Source organism: Tachypleus tridentatus, chromosome 1 (assembly GCF_004210375.1).
Source record: "Tachypleus tridentatus isolate NWPU-2018 chromosome 1, ASM421037v1, whole genome shotgun sequence".
NCBI lineage: Eukaryota > Metazoa > Arthropoda > Merostomata > Xiphosura > Limulidae > Tachypleus > Tachypleus tridentatus.
The window spans coordinates 130,588,256-130,610,552 of record NC_134825.1 but is presented as its reverse complement, the minus strand read 5'-3'; the positions used below and the strand labels follow the sequence as shown (position 1 = coordinate 130,610,552).

At 34.1% G+C, this 22,297-nt stretch overlaps 1 protein-coding gene across 11 annotated transcripts in view; it reads left to right on the top strand.

Annotated features, from left to right (window-relative positions):
• Nucleotides 1-9,109: 9,109 nt before the first annotated feature.
• The window catches only part of Nup188 (nuclear pore complex protein Nup188), a 173,289-nt gene continuing 160,101 nt past the window's right edge, over nt 9,110-22,297 (top strand). For 9 of the 11 annotated variants that reach the window (XM_076452137.1, XM_076452103.1, XM_076452093.1 and 6 more), the window contains exons 1-3: nt 9,110-9,238; nt 10,924-10,978; nt 19,160-19,233. In XM_076452137.1, the coding sequence (XP_076308252.1) occupies nt 9,228-9,238; nt 10,924-10,978; nt 19,160-19,233 (140 nt within the window). In that variant the 5' untranslated portion in view covers nt 9,110-9,227. The remainder of the gene's footprint in view (nt 9,239-10,923; nt 10,979-19,159; nt 19,234-22,297) is intronic. The other 2 variants (XM_076452163.1, XM_076452153.1) reach the window with 1 other exon arrangement.

Below are 22,297 nucleotides of genomic sequence, written 5' to 3'. Positions count from 1 at the left end.
CTAGATGCCTTCGCCCTAATCTTACATTGCTAAATTTGGGACGGCTATCACAGATAGCCCTTGAGTAGCTTTGCGCGAAATTAAAAAAAATAAAAAATACACAATTAATTTTTTTTAATTTGGTGAGTTTTTCACCATTAATTTATTTTTGATTTTGTCCTAAGCCATTATCTGACTTGCCAATTGCCCCCCCCCCCCGCTAGTACAGCGGTATGTCTCCGGATTTACAACGCTAAAATCAGGGGCTCGATTCCCCTCGGTGGGCTGAGCAGATAGCTCTTTGTGTCTTTGCTATACGAAAAACACACACACAAACACAGACTTGCCAACAAAAAGACAACCATCTGTCATAACATTACAAAATATGATAGATGTAATAAAAGAAGACTAATTATAACTTAATGAATTTACATGCCATGCATACCTGAGAAAATGATGTATTTGAATGGCTTACTTGAGTGAATCTTTTCAACCAAACTAGACTGAAATTAAAACAGACAATTCTAAAAAAAATTATTATGCTAATGAAAAGATGAACTAATGTATAGTACAGTTCTGTACCACATTAGCAATAGCTCTTCAGTGTATTTCCATTGTAAAATGGCCTGTCACAATGCTCAAAGCACATTTTCCTCCCTACTCTTTCTTACAAACCATCTAGTGTACGAGATAATGATTTCCCAACACCCGTTCCAACGGTCCAATTACGTAGAACTCCGTAGGCACGTTGTCTGGTAACCTTGTTGAAATGTCTTCAAGAAAATATTACAAATACTTTTATCATGATTCAGTTGTTTAATATATGCGTTAATTGAACAAATATGTCATGGAAGCAACGTGTGTGGTAGTCACTTTTGCTGCTTTTTCAAAGTGAAATCCGTCTTTATTACGTTTAGTGTTGTTGCACAGGGCATGAGAACAGCTTTTGCCACAGTTCCTTGGGTTCATATATTCTCACCTGTTAAAAAATATCACACATTGCCTACCATAGCTGAGGCACAACTTGTTGCACGTCTCTTCCTGGATAGTTCTGACACATCAAGTCAATCCACATTCCTTTGTTTGTCAATGCCATTAAGTTCAACGGATATCCCTGCCTTGGAAATTCTATATCCTTGATGTGAACACATTTTTATGATCTATACGTATGAAAATTTCGTATTAGAAAAGGTGGTTACATGTTTTTCTGAAAGTGATCAGTTTTAGCAGCATAACATACGCATGCAATGCTAAACAAAATTTAGTTCTGATATACTCTATTCCATAGCGGTGGGTGTGCAGACTTATGCCACTAGAATTCGGATTTCTATGCCCGTGGTGGGCGGAGCACAAATAGCCCGTTGTTTAACTTTGTGATCAATTACAAACCATTCCACAAAAATTGTACATCGGCTGTGTTTGTGTCGTGATTTTCTAACTTGCATATTCCAAATAGTTTTAATATAGTGCACTTAACTATTCAGGTTTATGTATTTATATTTAAACTATACACAACAAGAAAAGTCACTATCAAGAACATGAATATAAGGAACTTTTACTTCACTAAATAGACTAAATTGTATTAAATTCGGAGTATGTTTTGTCGGTGTAGTTTATTTCATAAACACCAAATTCTTTTATGAATTAATAATGCAAAATTTTACTCGTTAAATTCTAAAACGAATAATAATTTAATTTAAGTTTAATCATTGCATGAAATCACGTTATTGAATTATTACAAGACAAAACGTTATTTAAAAAAAAAACAACAAACTTAAATAAGACACATTTTGTAGCAAATTACCCTGTACTCTTTTAAAACGTGGTTCTTATTTCATCAAACTTTCAATGATAATTTTCTCATTTTGTGAAATACACCAAGCTCATGTTAGTCAATCAAAGAGCTATTAATATTTTAGAAGAGATATGTATAAGTTTGGAATCCCAGATGTAAAACCTCCGCGCTTTTTACTGTCTGTCTTTATAGATACTTTCTTACTTATAACACAAGGCAGTTTTCCCATTTGTAGATTACCCGAGATATTTTCATTAATACTGTAATACCAGACTGTACTGTGAATTAGATCCGGGCCCGGCATAGGAATGGCTAGCGTAGATAGCCCTCGTGTAGCTTTGCGCGAATTTCAAAAACAAACCAAACAAAGAGAATTAGACCCATCCCCCACTTAATACGTAATGTTTTAAATTGTATTTTTAAATATTTTCTGTTTGTATATGGTAGACTCTTGAAGTAAACAATTCAACTTTCCATTTTACTAGTGTGCACACAAAATATGTTAATAATTGTTTGTTATCAGGGTGCTTTTACGAGAAAGATAAACTTTAATATTCTGGGAGACGCAGCTATTCATCTAGGAGGCACGTTTAGATCTGGGTAAAAGACAGGATTTTAGGAACGTATAGATTATTCTAAACACAATATTAAAATATTCAACTAGATTTGGTAACCACTTTTGATTTTAACTCAACTTTCATCCTCATCATCATTCACCACTCGATTCCATCAAGGCCGCAATCGCTTGCGGATTCTTCAACAGGTATTTAAGTGAGTAGGTTGTTAGCCCACTGCACCGAGCCGTCCCTAATTTAGCAGTGTAAGACTAGAGGGAAGGCAGCTAGTCATCACCACCCACCGCCAATTCTTGGGCTACTCTTTTACCAATGAATAGTGGGATTGACCGTAACATTATAACGCTCCCACGGCTGGGAGGGCGAGCATGTTGGCGCAACGCGGGCACGAACCCGCGACCCTCGGATTACGAGTCGCACGCCTTAACGCGCTTGGCCATGCCGGGCCAACTCAACTTTACGTTTAATATAATCTGTAGTTTCGTTTTAACGCTGGTTTTAGTGAACCTTTTTTAAGAATAGTAAAGTGAATTTAATGTATAGCAGTTTCTGACTTTCGAGGGAATTATATTATATGTTTCTGCTTTTTAGTGTAACTTATTGAGGTTGTTTCCTTCATTTTACTTTACATTTAACTTGATTTTAGTATAATTTCAAGAGAGAATACACTGAAATGGTAAGAGAAACTATTAAAGAATTTTTACACATCCACTAGATCAGCTTGTTCTTTTGTTTTCTTTAATTTTGTGTTGTGTTAGTATGTTAAACACAGATTATGAATTTCAGCATTTATGTCCAATTTCATTTTGTACAACAAATTAAGCCAGAGTTTGGAGAGAAGTACATTCCATGGACCACTGTCCTTCAAACCCCAGATACCAAGTCTTAACTGATTACACTAAGGAAAAATCCGCAAACTAAAAAAATACAACAGTATTGACACTCTGAACATTTAATGATCAACGAGTACGTGCTGTTCTTTTCAACAACTAAGACAAATTGTACCATTGCAGAGCGAAAGTGACAATTCATAACACGAAATTATATAATCCGTGATGACGAGAAAGCCCACTTGTAAAGAAAAATATATATGTAAAAACGGTTGGTATGGGTTGAGAATTTTTTTTATGTAGAGAAGCGAACAACGTTTCCACCTTCAAAACGTTGTTCGCTTCTCTACATAAAAAAATTTCTCAACCCATACCAACCGTTTTTACATATACACAAAATTATACAGATTATATACTCTTCAAAAAAAGAAACACAAAAGGCAAAATTTGAGACATATTGTTAACAAGTTTATTCCGGGTAGTTCTGTATGACATGTGTGAAACTCTGCACATTCACTGCTGAACATCCAAAGTCTGCAAAGGCGAAGTCCACGCTCACTAGGTGAAGTTTAACGTCACTCAACGTCAATAACGAGTATGCCCCCCCGTGAGCATCAATAACTGCTTGACATCACCTCCCATGGAAGCAATCAGATGACGAATAACATCCTGTAGAATGGCTGTCCACTCAGCCTGCAAAGCTGCTGCAAGCTGAGGTAGAGTCTGCGGTTGAGGTTGTCGCCGTCGCAGACGTCGGTCCAACTCGTCCCAAAGATGTTCGATGACGTTTAAATCTTGTGATCTGGAGGGCCAGGGAAGAACCTTGATGTTGTGGTGTCTCAAGAAGACAGTGGTGAGTCGGGCTGTGTGAGAACGGGCGTTGTCATGTTGAAAAACGTCGTTCACCTTCACCATGATGGGTTGCACATGGGGCCTAAGAATCTCGTCGACGGTTGCGTACGGTCTGATCGAAAATCCTACGCAGCCCTGGTATGGTTGAGGCAGTATACGTCGCAGTGGTGGTCCTATCCCGAAGGTTACGTACCGGATGTAGCGATCTTGTGCGGGCGTGATCACACGAGGTCTGCCAGATCGTGGACGATCACGAGTTGATCCATGTTGTTGGTGACGATTCCATAGCCTTGTGATGGTGCTTGGGTGGACATTCACAGCTCTGGCAACATCTGATCGAGATTCGCCTGCTTCCAAGCGACCAATGGCGTTGTTGCGTTGTGCTTCAGTTAGTCTTGGCGTAACTGTATTGCGTGTCGGTGGCTTAACACTGAGCTATGGAAACCGAGAACCCGTCACTTTTATAGGGATTTTGCACATGTTGCACTTTCAGAACTCTCAAACAAATTTATTGGATACGAATGCGTTTTGGCAAAAAATCCGATGTTTTCCTCCGTTTTCAAAGTGCACAACTTTTATTGTCATTTTGGTCTGACAATCAGTGCCTTAACACGTGTAACATCACATACTCTGAGCTTGTAACGTTATTACATATATTTCTTTTTAAAATAAAAAAAATATTCCTTTTGCTTTTCTTTTTTTGAAGAGTATAGTTATATTAGAATCAACCACTTTTGATTTTAACAATATCAGCGTGTTACAAAGAGTTAAATAATACAAATAAAAACTAAAGTCAATATAAAAATCAGTATAAATTTAGAGTAGTATAATATTTTCTGTCTGTAAAGTTTCAATAATTTATTGAACTGATAATACATTTGAAACAAAAACAACAAAAGAAAAAATAGAGAGAGTGAGAAAGTTTACATAAATTATGAGATGAAAATTTAATAACACACCTGAGGTATAAGAATGGTTTGAAAGTTCAGTTCATTTGAAAGTATTTTTATTTTTAAAGCCCAAATTCCAGCATATGAAATGATATCTATAAAGGGGGTAAAATATTTCCATAATGATGTGTGTTTTGTTATCAGCGAAGCCACTGCGGGTTAACTGCTGAGTCCACCGAGGGGTATCGAACTTCTGATTTTGAAGTTATAAATCCATAGACTTACCGCTGTACCAGAGGGGAACGCTCTAGTATGGAAGCTAGAACTATGATTTTTTTTTTTTTCACTTTTATTTGTTGTTCGACCTCTGCTTTTTTTTGTGGTAATCTTAAGTTAACTGATTTACCTTTCGGGTGGTAAAAACAAGAGAAACACCAGAATTTGTATTACGAAAAGCAGAAAACACTAATCTACAGATTGATATAATCTTTATTCACATACATTATGAAATATTTTCACTTAACTGATTACTACTTTTATAGAATGACTTATGCAAGCTGCTGTAATAAAGAGAGTTTCTACACCAGTCGAGGATACAATCAAAACAAGAGCTGGGGCGAAAAAAACATACCTCACTTTTATATCAAAATAAGAGCCTACTGTGGTAAGAAGATATTTTCATCAATGACTATTCCGAACAAATAAATGTAATTTGGACAAATATCATTAATAGGCTTACTGTCTCTTATTCCAAATAAAAATATGTAACTTGAACAAGTATCAACACCACCCAGAAGTTTAGCGCAGAAGGTACGGGATTCCTTACGATTTTTCCTATCGGCCCCCTATCCATTATAGCACAACATGCTCGCCCTCCCAGCCGTGGGGGTGTATAATGTTACGGTCAATCCCACTATTCGTTGGTAAAAGAGTAGCCCAAGAGTTGGCGGTGGGTGGAGATGACTAGCTGCCTTCCCTCTAGTCTTACACTGCTAAATTAGGGACGGCTAGCACAGATAGCCCTCGAGTAGCTTTGTGCGAAATTCCAAAACAAACAAACAAACCATTATAGCACTATGAATCGTTATTCATCGTGCTCCTTCCGCATCGCGGGGTCTGCGGGACAGTTTTTACTCCCAGATACCTCCCTAATTATTCTCCCCAAGAAATATAATCACATCTAAAGTCGAGCTAGAACAAGTTTATTACACAACCATGACATTTAGTGTATTTATTTTTGGTTGTTCTTTTGAATTAAGCACAAAGCTACACAATGAGCTATCTGTGCTTTGTTCACCACGAGTAGGCCCGGCATGGTCAAGCGTGTTAAGGCGTGCGACTCGTAATCTGAGGGTCGCGGGTTCGCATCCCCGTCGCGCCAAACATGCTCGCCCTTTCAGCTGGGGGGCATTATAATGTGACGGTCAATCCCAAAATTCGTTGGTAAAAGAGTAGCCCAAGAGTTGGTGGTGGGTGGTGATGACTAGCTGCCTTCCCTCTAGCTTTACACTGATAAATTAGGGACGGCTAGCACAGATAGCCCTCGAGTAGCTTTGTGCGAAATTAAAAAACAAACCACCACGAGCATCGGTTTTTAACGTTGTAAGTCCTCAGACATACTGCTCTGTCACTGGGAGGGGGGAGGGCGTTATGCTTTGGATATTCGTTAGATGAAGAAGACGCAAATTGTATGCAAGATAACTGGTTGGGGGAAAAAGAAATAAAAAAGAACTCAAATGAAAAAAGTTATATTTTACACATTTTTATGAAAAGGTAAAATATAATATATTGCAACATCAGGTATTCAAAATTTTTGGGTTAGTCTTCCTATGAAATATCTATTTAAATTTTGCTTATGAGATGAAAAATTAAAAACACAAACCTAAACATTAGGGGTAACAGATTTAAGTTTTTAGCGCTTATGTCTCACTTTTTCATATATATATATACACACTGCTGGCCAAAATCCTAAGACCAATGGACATAAAGAAAAATATGCATTTTGCGTTGTTAGACTGAATCACTTATTCGACTAGAGCTTCAAAAGATGAAAATAATAAAAGGTAAAATAAAAATAAAAACATTTTTAGCATTTAATAGGGAAAATGTGAACACTCTGAAATTAGCCTAAATACTAGCTTGTCAAAAGTTTAAGACCATACTGAAACGAAACGTTAACCAGTTAACACGTAACGAAATTTAGTCATTCGTGTTCAAGCATTAGCATTGTATACATCTCCCTCTGACATCCCATGTGTTACATTGGGTAAAAACATAGCAAAGGCTAAAAAGTTGACAGAGTTTGAACATGGCAGAAATGTCGAGCTGCAAAAGCAAGGTCTCTCTTAACGTTCCGTCGCTGGTGAGATTGGACGTAGTAAAACTGCTGTTGCAAATTTCTTAAAAGACCCTTAGGGATACGGAACGAGAATTTCAGGTGGTCGGTTCAAGACAATTTCGTCGGCGTTGAGCAGGAGGATTCGACGGGTTGTCCGGCAAGACACCAGCCGATCGTCGAACCAGATTAAGGCTTTTTACAGACGCAGAATGCAGCTTAAGAACTATAAGACGGCATGTACGAGAGAAAGGCTTTAAAAACCGTAAACGTCTTTATAGGCCACGCCTACTTCCTCACCACGAAACAGCTCGGTTAAGAGAAACACCAAACATGGGACGTAGAAAAGTGGACGAAGGTTTTGTTCATTGATGATAAAAAATTTAACCTGGATGGTCCAAATGGCTTCCAACGTCACTGGCACGATAAGGATATCCCACCAGAGATATTTTCTACAAGACATGGTGGGGGAGGTTCCATCATGATCTGGGATGCTTTCTCCTCCCATGGAATAATGGAGCTTCAGGTTATATAGGGGGCGTCAAACAGCAGCTGGCTACATTGGCATGTTGGAGAGAGCATCCATTGACTGAAGGCCCTCGCTTGTGTGGAAATAACTAGATCTTTCAGCAGGACAACGCTGCAATCCACAATGCCCACAGGACAAAGGACTTTTTCATGGCGAATAACGTGATTCTTTTGAACTATCCAGCGTGTTTGCTCGAACTGAACCCCATTGAAAATGATTGGGGGTGGATGGCAAGGGAAGTCTATAGAAATGAACGCCAATTCCAAACAGTGCATGATCTTTGTGAAGCCATCTTCACCACTTGGAATAACATTCCAGCCAGACTTCTGCAAACGCTTATATCGACCATGCCAAAGCGAATGTTTGAAGTTATTCGCAATGACGGCCGTACAACTCACTACTGAGACCTCTTGTTGGGCATTTCCTATCCTGTTTAGGACTTCTTTTTGGTATGGTCTTAAACATTTGACCAGCTAGAATTTAGGCTAATTTCATAGTGGTTACATTTTTCCTATTAAATGCTAAAAATGTTTTTTATTTTTATTTTCCCTTTTATTATTTTCATCTTTCGAAGCTCTACTCAAATTAGTGGTTGAGTCTAACAACCTAAAATGCATATTTTTTTAATGTTCATTGGCCTTAATATTTTGGCCAGCAATGTGTACATATATATATATTTAATAGACGAATAGTCTTCTGGAGTTTTCGATTAAAGATGTAGTTCGTGCTGCTTATTTAATTTTTTTTTAAATATCAATGAATAAGCATGAAGACACGGAGAATTGGCTCAAAATAAGTAAGTGTTAATGCTTTTTATTGTTTTTGTTTGTTTTTGAATTTCTCGCAAAGCTACACCAGGGCTATCTTCGCTAGCCGTCCACAACTTTGCAGTTTAAGACTAGAGAGAAGGCAACTAGTCATCAGCACCCACCGCCAACTCTTGGCTTACTCTTTTACTAACGAATAGTGGGATTGGCCGTCATAGTATAAAGCCCACACGGCTGAAAGGGCGATCATGTTTGGTGTGACGGGAATTCGAACTCGGGTTCCTCGGATTTTGAGTCGACTGCCTTATCCACTTGGCCATGACGCGCCTCAATGCTTTTTAATTAGTAAAAGATGTAACCTCGATATTTCCAATATCTTCATTACTTTGTATTTTTTTTTTATTCTTGAAGAAACAAGCAGCATTTTGTACTGCAGTAACATGTATACGATGACTTTACTGCAATTAATAGTATATTTCAATAATGTAAGTTAAAACAGCATTACATTTTCTGATACACCAATATTGATATATTTTACTTTTATCATTTTAGGTACTGCGCCATCTACTAGTAATTGGGAGACTTTTCAGATGTGGTTACCGCGATGGTTGAATTACATCGTACAAGAAGCTGATTATTTTAGTTAGACGAATTTTGTAAATTATATTGTTCAAAATGCCGAATTTGTGAGTACAATTTTTCACGTTCTTGTATTGAAAAAAAAATACAATTCACAACTTGTATAGTTACGTGATATGAAAGTAAATCTGAGACTTACAGTATTACTGACGAAGCTTTTTCAAAATTCTTCTGAATTGTTTTGCACCTAAAACAGCGTAAAAAACAAAAGCACTCGCGTAATTTTATTGGTATCAATACTACAATTATTTATTGCATTGTGACCCAAGTTATGATAATTTGCATTTATTGTAATTGGGGGTCATTTTACATTTTTTTTTCCTTTTTAAATTACCAATTTATTCAAGTCATTCAGGGGAATTCATTGTCTTCATTGTGTGTGATACCATGTTAAAATATTTTGGAAATTTGAGAACACAAAATCGATAACATCCTCAAAAAAAAAAAAAAAAGTCTTTAGTAAAGCAAGATCTTTTCTTTTTAATGAATACGTGATGACTATTTTATGTCATATTTTGCTGAATTGTTTTGCAAACCTTCTTTTATCAGAAAGAATTATTATTATTCCCCTTTGAAAATTTGAATCACATTAGCAACAACATCAGTAAACAAAATAATGCCATTATTAATTTTGATTAATTCAAAGTTGTTTAACTTAGTTAATGAGTGTTACAAAGCATAAAAATAATCAACAAATTAAAATTAGTGTTCTCAGTTATTACTGATTATTGATTTATGATTATTTCTGCTTTTTAAATATCACCTGAGAATAATTGATTAGTTGAATGTAATAATAATTAATGATCTCAATGATTAATCATTCAGCAAATTCCACTAATTTCTCAGCTATATGAATTTTTCCTCTATGATTCATATGTTTACTTGATAAATTTTCTGTGTCCAAACTAAATAAAAGAAAATGCCTAAATTAAAAAGAAAAACATTAATTAAGAGAGTAGAAAATGTACTGCTCTATATCACATTAGCTATCAAATAATAATGTAGAAACTTTATCAGAAACTAACTTTATAAAACAACAAAACTTTTTAATCTGTTCTGAGTTTGATTATATCTCTTTGCAAAAGTTGACATTAGAAACATTAATGAATTTGAGGAAAATGATGGAAAATTCCAGTTGACAAATTAGATATGTTTTGTCTTGAATGTGAAATTTGCTCATAATTATTGTACAAGTTTTGTGTGCCTGTTGTAGCATTTAATTGTTTTTGGTAACAAAGTCTTTGGTGTCTGGAAAACCTACTTTTGAATTATTTATTATATAATGCAGTCCAAATTATACATTTAACTGTGGTAGTAAAATTTTTATCAAATGCAAAATCTATGGATACATAATGAAGTAATAATTTAGATTTATTATTATATTTTGTATATGGATGTTATACTGATTTTGAGGTTTTTTTAGCAATTAGGTCATAAAATTGAACAATCTGTGTATATATATATAATATTTAAAATATTTATTGCCTTTATCAAGTGTATACATTAAAAGCATCGTATTTTTTACATTTTATTATTACAACATAAGTAATACTAGATAAGCAACTTGCTAAATTGTGATGGATAGTTGTAGTTTTACAAGAAATTAGAAATTGTGAATGGTAATAATATTTGTATCTATACTGTAAATAATTAGTTCATTTTAGAAACTGTAAAAATATTTAAACTTATTGGCTCATAGACTGATGGTATTTTGATAAATTTTTTTTATTAGGTCAGCTAAAGATTTGTGGGTGTTGATTTCTGGAAGTTCAATGTTAAAGTCTAAGGTGAGTATTGTAATTATTTCTTTTTGTTTTCTTTTACAGGTTATTACCAAAGTATATATTATTTCTGATTTCTAAATATATACATGGAAATGCAACAGCCTAGTCAGCTTCATTAATGATTCTTCTTTCAGGTACCTTATGAATACTTCAAACTCCTGTGAACGTCAACATTTAAATGTGGTTATTTATTTCTAAGTGACTGATATACATATTAGGAATTTCAGTTTTGTTACTTTATAGAAAAATCACTTTATTATTCTCATCTGCAGGCAGTGATGTTGTTTCCACTCTTCTCAGTATCTTTGTGTGTGTGTAAATATAGTATTTGGAAAATGTTTCATGTGATTTTTTGTAAATTTCTTTATAAAAGTTTGATCATCTCCAAGGAAAATTGATTAAATTTGGTTAATGTTGCTCAGAAGTTAAGGTCACAATGAAAACTGAAGGCCAATGACTTTCCATACAAAAGTAGTAAATTGGAATTTTGAAAAATGGTCAGAATTGGAGAACAAATTGAGACAAAAGGATCTTGGCACTGAGACTTGTATTTTTGAAGGTGAAGAATTGTTGGGTTCATATTTTAGGTTGGTTACCACAAAAGTCCAAAACATATTGCATGAGTGAGAGTTGCATTTTCTTGGAGTGTCATTCATATGTTTTCATTCATTAGAAATGCTAAAGATTTTTGTGTAGTTAAAAATTTCTTTCCCTAAGTATTCTGAAATAGGTAAAAAAATGTGTTAAAAGAAAAAAGTTATCACAAGTTTTTAAACACACCATTGAAGGCCTTAATCTTAACTAGTGGTTGCAAGCTGTTTTTCTTGCAAGAAAATTCAGGATCGCTACTAAATTTGTTCTTTAGTAAGTTACTATGCCGTAAGTATTTGATGTATTAAATGTTTATATATAAGCATATGTCTTGCTATATATATGTATACATTTTTGATGCTGTATATTCCTTTCAGATCTTTTCAGATATAAACATTTGGTTTAATAATATGGTGTTTGTATTTTTTTAGTCTCACAAAGGGGAAAAAATAAGGGGAAAACTGGTATACCTAGGCCACAGGTACTTAAACTGATAAAGTCTATACTATCCCATACTTGGGCCAAAATAAAAATATTGCTTTTATGCTTATGTGGGACTGACCAACTCAAAAAATGTTTCCCGAAAATTTATAGTTATCCTAAAAGAATTAATTAATCTGAACTCCTCAGTGTGAATTCCTGTATGTGGTGAGGGCACCTCTCAGAGAAGGTTCTGTTCTTTCAGTTTACCTCCTCAGAGATCTAAAGATCCCCCCATGTGTTTGCCAAGCGTGGTGACTCGTGAAGGGGAGGAGAGGATTCTGGTGGTTGAGGGGTCCAACTATAAGGCACCACTTTGGCTTTGAATTCCTGTAGATGGGCAGCCTTGGGGTGGTCCCCTAGGGTCAGTTGGCTGGTCCACTTGGTTGAGGGTCAAGTTTGGCACTATTATGCATCCCCTTGTAGGGCTTCATGGTTGATGGGGTCGGTGGGCATCAAAATATTCTTTCTTTATCATGGATCCCTCAAATAGGAATTTAAATAAATAGTGAAAAGACAGTCCACAGGTAAATGACCACATCTTGAAGATTCTGAGCAGCAATCTTCAACCTGCATAACACCTGTATCTCATTTTCTTATATTACATTTTCTTTCACACAAACCTTTAGGGAAAATGTTTTCCTTTTTTTATCCAGAAAGGACTTGCTGGCTCTCCTAAGTCAGTCAAAAAGCTTTGCTCTGGTGACATATTGGTGGAAACATCCATTGCTAAACACAGTGAACTCCTCTTGCATTTGAAGGTGATTGGGGATATACCCATTGAGGTTACTCCCCATGTTACTTTGAATTCATCACAAGGAATTATTATTGAGAGGGATTTGAAGAACATCCCCGAGTCAGTGATCTTTGCTGGTTTCTCCACCCAAGGAGTTTTTGCAGTGAGGTTTATCTCCACTTGCAAAGATCGAATTATGATTTCAACCAATGTTCTAATTTTTACATTTATATCACTATGCCACCTACCACCATCAAGGTAGGTTGTCTTAATTGCAAGGTATGGCCATATATTCCAAAATTTCTGAAATGTTTCCAATGTCAGAGGTTCGGTCACTCAAAGACATCATGTTGTGGTTCCTTGAGGTGTGTTCATTACGGTGGCAAGGACTACAATGCCTATGAGTGTGAAACAGACCCTCATTGCATTAATTGTAACAACTCGCACCCATCCTACTTTTATAATGCCTTAAGTGGTTGGAAGAAAAAGAGCTACAGTGTTTGAAAATGATTCAAAACATTACTTATCCAGAGGCTTGTAAGTTACTGTCCACCACTTCACCTTGTATGTATGCTACTGCACTTCATTTTACTACTACAGTGGGAGAGCAGATGGATCTCACTGTGCCTCCAGGAGAATTGTTCTCAAACCATAAGAAAGGTCTTTTGACCTCCATGGTTAAGAAAGTTGATGAAGCAACATAGACACCCATCTTAGTTCATACCATTCATTCCAGCAAGCTCCCAGATCCACTTCCTTTGGTTCCAGGTATGGGCATTTCCTCAGGTACATTTTCTTCTTCTGTCCCAAGATGAAAAATTATCATTTGTTCATATCCTCAGTTACTGGAATTTTTTTCCTTTGACAGGCCTGCCCAGTCACCCCAGAGCAGGATCTGTGGAGGTTGATAGACCTTCCTTGAATAAAGAAAATAAAGAAAAAGGACATGGTGAAAGACAGAAGGGCTCTCAACCCAATTTGCCAACATATAAATAAAAAATAGCCACTTTGATACAATAGAACTATTGAGGTTTATGTTCTATTCTGGATGACATCAAAATGCTTATTACTTCTTACCAGCTTGTACGTCTTTCCTTACAGGAAACATTTCTGAAGCCTGCCGATACAGTCACATTTCGGCAGTTTTTTTTGTGGAGAAACAACAGGTTGTGTGATGAATGAATGCATAAAGTGGTGGCACTGTTGGTCAATCAGCATGTGCTCACCATGTCTTTGCTACTCAACACTCCTTTGGAGGCCGTAACCATCCGTGCTTCCTTGGGTCATACCATCACTGTTCTCTCTACCTGTCTCCTGAAGAAATTATTTTCAAACAGACCTTGATGTTCTCATTGAACAATTGCTAGCTCCCTTTTTAACCCTGGACATAATCTCATCTGGGGAGGTGTTGATATTGATGGAATGGTTTGCTCTGTAGAGCATATACTCTCAGATCACAACCTTTCTCCTTTCAATATTGGTTCTTATTCTCATTGTCATGCACCTAGTCAGTCTTTTACTACTGTTGATCTTAAATTTGCTCTCCATTATTATCCCACTTTTCAATAAGAGTTGACAGTAATCCATGAGGCAGTGATTATTTTCTTATAATTTTGAGAGAATTTGGCTGTGGTCAATGCCATCTAACCCATGTGACCAGGTGAAAGCTGGATCAAGCCAACTGGCCCTCTTTCATTGCTTTCACAGAACTTGATCCTGCCATTTTCTGTAAGTCGCCAATAGACGACTGGGTGACAGCAGTGACTAACTATATTATCCAGGCAGCTGCTCAATGTATTCCTAAAACCTTGACATGTTTTCCATGATATCCTCATATGTTGTGGAATAATGCCTGCCATGACATTTAGTGGTGTTAAAGATATATTGTACTCATACTTGATTGAAACTGGACTATGGGTCTCTGGTCTATGGCTCTACCAGGACCTTGGTCTTGAATATGCTGGGCTCCATTCATCATCAGGAACTTTGGCTCTGCTGAGGGGCTTTCAGCACTTCCCCAGTCCAGAGCTTATACATAGAGTCTCATGAATCTTCTCTACACCATCCTTTGCAACTGACTTTACTGTATGCTTTGAAACTTCAATCCTTAACACAGCATCCCACCTGGGGTTGTGGTTTCCTTCCTCAGTGGGCCATGCTTTTTCAGAACAGGTGAACTGCCATTGTTCCTTTTGGCTTTTGTATCCAGGCACAGTTGGATGACATTGCTGTATCCATTGGTCAGCCCATCCCACCATGGCTTATTACAGTCTCCAGATGTTACCTTGCTTTAAGACATCTGAGAAAAGTGGATACCCCTGATTGGAAGTACCATCTTTTATTTACTGAACATCTTTTGAACCATCCTGTCATTTCTGTTTATATAGATGGTTCAAAATCAGGTGACTGTATGGGTTCTGCCATGGTTTGTTGTGGTTCGGTGGTTGTGCACAGAGTCCCATCGAGTTTCTGGGTTCACTGCTGAACTGTATGCCATTTCTCTTGCTCTGGGTCACATAAAAGCTAAACAATACTTGAATTGCACTATTTAAACTGAATTGCATAGTTCTCACCCTGTTCTTGCCAATATTCAAAACTGACTGGCCCATTTCTCTCTAACATCTACTTCTATCCAGTTCTTCTGGATACCAGGCCACTTTGGTATTTGTGGAAATGAGCTCGCCAACACCACAGCTAAATTTGTTTGCTCTGGTGCTGTCACTGCTGTGCCTGTTCCATACATGGACTATGGTTCTGTATTTAAGGCTTGGCTCTGTGCCAGTTGGCAGTTGACTTGGAGTTAGCAACATGGAAACAAGCTTTTCCAGATAATACCCTCTATTGGACTTTGGCCATCTTCTTTATGTAAGGATCAGAAAGAGAAAGTTGAGAAAGAGAGCAGTTTTTTACTCATTGGTGTATTGTCCCAGATAAAAGAAAACAATGTGTGACACTCGGGTCACAATAGCCCACATTTTACTGTGATGCTCTCATTACAACTCTGAATGATGGAACAGTTTTTTTTATTTAAGTTTTTAATTCATAAATTAGACTTTGTTTTTTATCATGCTTTTTTATAATTTAAAGTAAAATTAGTTCAGTACAAATTTAGAAAATGTCTGTGATATCAAATAATTCAAAACCAGGACTGGAAAGGCAAACTTTAGGTGACTACTGCTGATGTTTGAACTTACCCGTCAGTCATCCTGGTGAGTTATAATAAATAACATTATGCTACAGAAAGATTTTTAAAACTTATATTACGTTACTTTCTCTCTTAGTGCTGTAAATGAGATTTAAAAATTGGATTTAACACTATTTAAGTTTTTAATTCAAAAATTAAACTTTGTTTTCTTTTACCTTGATTCCTTTTTACAAACTTTAATAATTTAATTTACTTTTAATTTTATTTTGATTACAATTAAAAAGTAACTGTACTTTATGTAAAAACCAGCATGTGTTACATCATGCTTGATTTTTCAAAATAGGAGTAATGAAAAAAGCCAAAATCTTTTTTATCTGGGTACAGTAATTCAATTATTGTCTGCTTCTTATGATCTTAATAATAGGGGTATATTGTAACTGTAACAGTTATGTTTATTAACCATGAAGAAGCTGCAAAAGTGAAACATTGATTTAAATAAAAATATATTTTATATTTATCTGTAGTGTAAAGGTAGTTTTTTCTTAACTTCTTTAACTCTACATGAGGTCAGTTTGACAAGCCACATAAGCACCATAAAAATTATGAAATTTAAAATTTCCTCATTTTCATTTTGGAATGATTGCAAATTGTAATGGAAAACCACATTTGTTTATTCTAAATAGCTTAAAGCTTGTAATAGTATTCATATATTTGTACATAAATTATTGTTTTATTGCCTTTTGAATCTGTCTCTGACTACTATAAATTGCAGATCATGTTGTGAATGTACAGCTCATATTTACAGTATTGAATTACATAATGCACAGACTAGTCACAAGTGTATTTTGTAAAAATTTGTTTTATTTAATCTGAATCTTTTCAATTTTTACATTTTAGTTGCTTTTATAACAATAATAAACACGATACATAAGAAAATCATGAAATAAAGTACTTGCTTTTTTTTGCTCACAATTGTCTATGAAATTTAACCCTATTTTTCTATACTAATAGTACTACTGTATTAAATAATTCATATTTAATTAAATAATGCACCAAATAATACTGAATAATAATATGTAAAAAGGGAATAATGTTCCATAGCTATCACAGTATTTCTGGCTTTCTAATTGGTTGACTGATGTGTTTCCATTTTTAAATGAAAGGAAAATAGAAAATTCTCTGTACAAAAAACAACATAGTACATAATTTGACAGATAAAAAATGAACTGTTGGCAAGTTCTGAAAGAGAGGATTTGGCAGGAGGGGTCTGATTTTCTACTTTATTGCTCTGTAACTAAATATTTAAGTCTATGTAAATTGTGCTTTGTCTAAGAAATGACAATATGATAATGAGTAATGTACATAAAATTGTATACTTCTCAGAGGGGAAACAAAACATTAAAGAATAGAGAAGACATATAACAAATGTTACATTTTTCATACTAGAGGAGATTGAGAAATTTTAAAATATTTTCTTATAAAAGTAAGTTTTTAAGGCAGCTGTGTGCAACTTGTATACTATTTAGTTTGTTATGATACAAAATTTGAAGCAAAGTACTTGTGCTTGCCTTGCATGTGGGGCATTTTGAGCTGCATATTGGATACATGGGGTAGGTCAACTTTCATACATCTGGAAAAATGATCGTGCATATGGGACCTGAAACTTTGGGTTAACTAGAATCTTGAATGTCAACAAATTGCCTTAGCAAACAGTAAATTCATTTGAAGTGTAGGTTTCACTTCCCTCTGTTTTCTGGTATATATCCTGGGTATTCCATGCAGCTCAAATGGGGATTGCAAAACTGTCAGGAGGTTTATTAATTAGTCATAATAATATTCTGTATTCAGAATTTTGTAACATGAATGGCTGAAATGTATGTATCAGAGATCCTTGATAGTAAAAATCTGGGTATCTTCTTTCTAAGATGTGTACTATTAATTTTTTCTTGTGCTTTCTAAGTTTTCTTACTAGCAAATTTGTAACACTAATCAGTAATTATATTTGAAGAATTATGAGTGAATTGTTTAGCATTATTTCTAATCATTTAAATAGCTGATGTTTTCAGAAAATTAGAAATAGAAACTTTTTAATTTTTTATTTATCAATTTAAATCTTATATCATGCCCACCATGCAGTTCTTGGAACCTTATATAAAAAGTAGCTTTTATGAACTGATAATTTTTGTCATATGTTAGGCAATACAATTTTAATTTTTTGAAGTTCAGGTTCCCATCCTACATCCAGCAAAATAAGGATTGAATGTAGAGCTTGAAATAATAAGCTAAACAAATAATTTATATTTATGTGTATAATTTATTTCTCACTGTCTTTATTTGACATTAAAGAAATGATATTACAGTAACTTTATTTTAATACTTCTACTAATCCCTTTCTACAGTCTCTGTTTATTGATTCTCCAACTGCTTCTTGATAGACCACAGTAGTTCTTTTTTCTTTTCTGTGCAAAATAGGAATGTTTTTTAGGAATCATAATCTAGAATATCCAACACAAAATTTACTATTTAAAAATCAAGGGACATTCAGATATAGCCCTGTCACTTTAAGGATCTGACTTTGTATCTTAATTGCCATTTTTCTTGGCAAAAGAGTGAATATTTGACATTTTTAATAAAATAACTAAAAATTTTCCAAGAAAACTTTACCAAACATTTTCAAGAAGAATTTCAAGATAAAACATCTTAGGAAAAAACATTGTTTCAAAACTGTGGATTAATTAGCTAAACCAATAAAGTTTTTCTGTAGGCATAATCCAGGGTGGGTGAGACAAGGTTTATAAGTTACCGATGATATGCCATATGGTCCAATATATCGTTCTGTGAAGTTTGGGTGTGATTGGTGGAATGAACTTGGAGTAGTTTGTGGCAAAACAAATCTTTTACCATTATAAATTTAGATAGTTATTGATAGTTACTCTGGAACCAAACTATCTTTATTATTTTGACACCATTAAAAGTGTATTTTAATGTTTGAAACATTAATTAATAAGTATGGTTCTCACATACTTTTTACAAGTTAAATGTCATTAATATGCTGTAAGGTTTCTTACCAAAGTTATTTTTGATGTTTTAATTTTTCTAGCCCATAATCCTGAATGAAACCTACAAAAAAAACCTACAAAATTTGTATTTTACAAATGTTTGAGATTTTGTTTTTATATATGTTTTCAACTGCTTACTATGTTTATTTCATTTGGTGCTATTTTATGTGCAGGAACTGGTTGGTACACAACTTGAAAATAATGCTTCAAAAATTCAAAATGGTGTTAACTATTTTAAAGAACCAAGGTAAGATGGATAAATCCTGTTTTATAAATAGTAATAAGAAATCAGTTATGCAACTTCATTAAAAATTAGTTTTCTTCATGTTATTGTTTTCATTGGGTTGTACATGAAATTTAAACCTTTTTACAATTAAAGTGTATCAGGTTTTGGCTCATTACTTATTTGTTGGTATTAAAATAAATTTGTTGTTGTTAATAAAGGTCATAAACCTAATTCTGACATATAGTGACCTAAATAAAAATTTTGATTAAACCAACTTTAAAAACATTCACATTGAAATAGTTGTTGTTGTTCAAGCAGTATATAACATAAATGATGTTTTATATATGTAAAATCGGCTTGTTTGGGTTGAGAAAATATTTTACGTAGAAGAGCGAACAATGTTTCAACCTTCTTCAGTCATCATCAGGTTCACAGAGAAAGAAAGAGGTAACTGACATCTAACACTGCCCTCTACATTCCGACACTCAGTTACACAACCCCTTCCAAACATGTGGTCAGCTTCCGGTCAGTTACCTCTTTCTTTCTTTGTGAACCTGACGATGACTGAAGAAGGTTGAAACGTTGTTCGCTCTTCTACGTAAAATATTTTCTTAACCCAAACGAGCCGATTTTACATATATATTTCTCTACAAGTGGGTTTTCTCGACATCACTGATTATAAATGATGTTTTGACCACTGCTACATCTGTTGTATCCCAGACAGTTGGTACTGGTAATAGTGCTCATACTGTGGTTGACACATTATTACATTCTTCTTCTCTCTTTTTTTTTTTTTTTTAGTTATAATTACTTTTGTTGTAACTAGTTAGTTGAATGCAGAAGTCTTTCATATTGTAACTGTACCTTTAACTCTATTGATATGGATAGCTAGGAGTTAAAGGACATGTCATCAAGTTTGCAGACTTACATTCAAAATTGTATTGAATTATTGTTTTATGAATGTATATTAATAAACTTTATCAAATTGTAGATTTTACTTCAAATTTGTGTGTTAAACATTAGTTATTATGTTAAAGTAAAAAACTGTTAACATCAATTTTTGTTTCATACTGGTATGCTAGCTTCTGGATTTAGTCAGATTACATTTTATGATACTCACCATACATTGCCCATAGTTTTATTCTAATTATAAGCTAAAATTTTTTGTTGTTAGCAAGCTAGAATATAAAATAAGAACCTCCTACCTTTTCTGTTTTCCGAGATATAATATTTATCAAATTCACCATATTGGGTCTGCTCACCACTTACTAATTTCAAAAGACTATTGTACTGTGTAAACAAAACAATATATTCTACACCATTGTGTTTTCATAGCTTTGATTCGAATAGACTGTAGGAAGTGTTCTCTCATCGACCAATATTCAAATATCTATCAAGTTTACTGTATTGGCTGAGACTCTTCTACAAAGCCATAGGATAAGCATTTTATAATTATTTTGATAGATCTTAACGTAAGCATTATGTTATCAATAAATAAATAAATTCTACCCCAGTGTGCTTTCAAAACAGGAAGAGTTCCAGGAATTGTGCTTCAAGAGCTTATTAAATTATTCACTGCATTATGATATTTGATACAGTAATGTGAAGTGCATGTATGTTGTGCACTTTTTAACTTATGTTGGGATGTTTTTAGTCAGTCATGGTTCAAAGATCAATAAAACTAAGATTAATAAATATAAATAGATGTATACTGTTATGAGATTTAGCTGTTTAGAATGAACATTTGTGGTTTCCTGTTACAACTTGTAATTATTATTGAAGAAAAAAGGTACTGTATTTTATGCTTTGTAAGATGCACTTTTTTTCTTTAAAAGTACCTTGAAAAATCTCTATGCGTCTTCCAGGACAAAATTGATGGGTTTAGGCAAGAGGTTAGCTTAGGATCTACTCAAAATGGTCTCTCATACAGATTGTAAACTAATTATTTACAAATTACAAGTATTTTAAATAGCATAAAACATTCAATTTAACTAATATTGTTGATATACTGTGAAGAATATGATGTATTTGACTGTATTTACTCAGAAGGTTGAAAAAAAGTCAAGGCTGCATCAAGATGTTGGTTGCTGAATCAAAACATATTTTTCTTAGAATTGTCTTTTCAAAATTAGGGTGCATCTTCCACAATGTAGCATCTTACAAGGCATAAAATACAGTAATTTAGACATATTTTCTCATTTTTATAGTGGTTACAGGGTCAGTAAAATAGACCAACACCATATAGAGCTAGCATTGATAAAATAACAGATTAATTATAAATATATATTCAAAATAACATTTCTTGATTACTTAGAAGAAAATAGTTATGCAAATTAAACTTGATAATTTTCAGATAAAAAAGTATTCTTAATCTTAAAATAAAAATTACTTTGAATATTGGATGGTCAACATTCCCAAAGAAAAAAATCACAAATTAATCTTTAATAAAAAAAAATCTTAATTCTTGGTTTAAAAATCTGATGTTTTGTGTATGAAAACCTTGTATTGGTTACTAATAATCTACAAAATTTTGTAAATATGCATGTACATTATGAAAAGTTATAGTGTAAATACTTTTGTGGATACAAGCTGGGTGGAACTTGCCTAGCCTGTATCCATAGTGTTAACTTGCAAGAAAAACTAACTGTGGTGAGTTGGATTCAGGTATTTAAATTCTTAAACTTAATGAGTAAAGTTTATTTTAAATTTAAAACACATCCAATAATAGTTATAAATATGCTGATTTCAATTCAACCAATGATACAAGAAGACTCTTAAAGTTCTCTTCAGTGGAAGCATTGTGGTAAGATTTATTGTTGTATAGAAGTTGTGATGATGTAATTCCTAGATTGTGGGATGCTGTTAACATCCTTTGACTTTCTCCTTCTCACTGTTAAAAAAAAACATAACCCAATTATTTTAAACTTAGAACAAACATAATTAATAAATTGTATCTACTTTTAATCTAGTTTTAGAATTTCAATATTTTTAAATGTAGATCAAAAAATTTCATTTTATACATCCAGTAAATTGTAACTTAATTGTTACTTATTAACATATTCATTCTGATCAAGAGTGGGAAAAT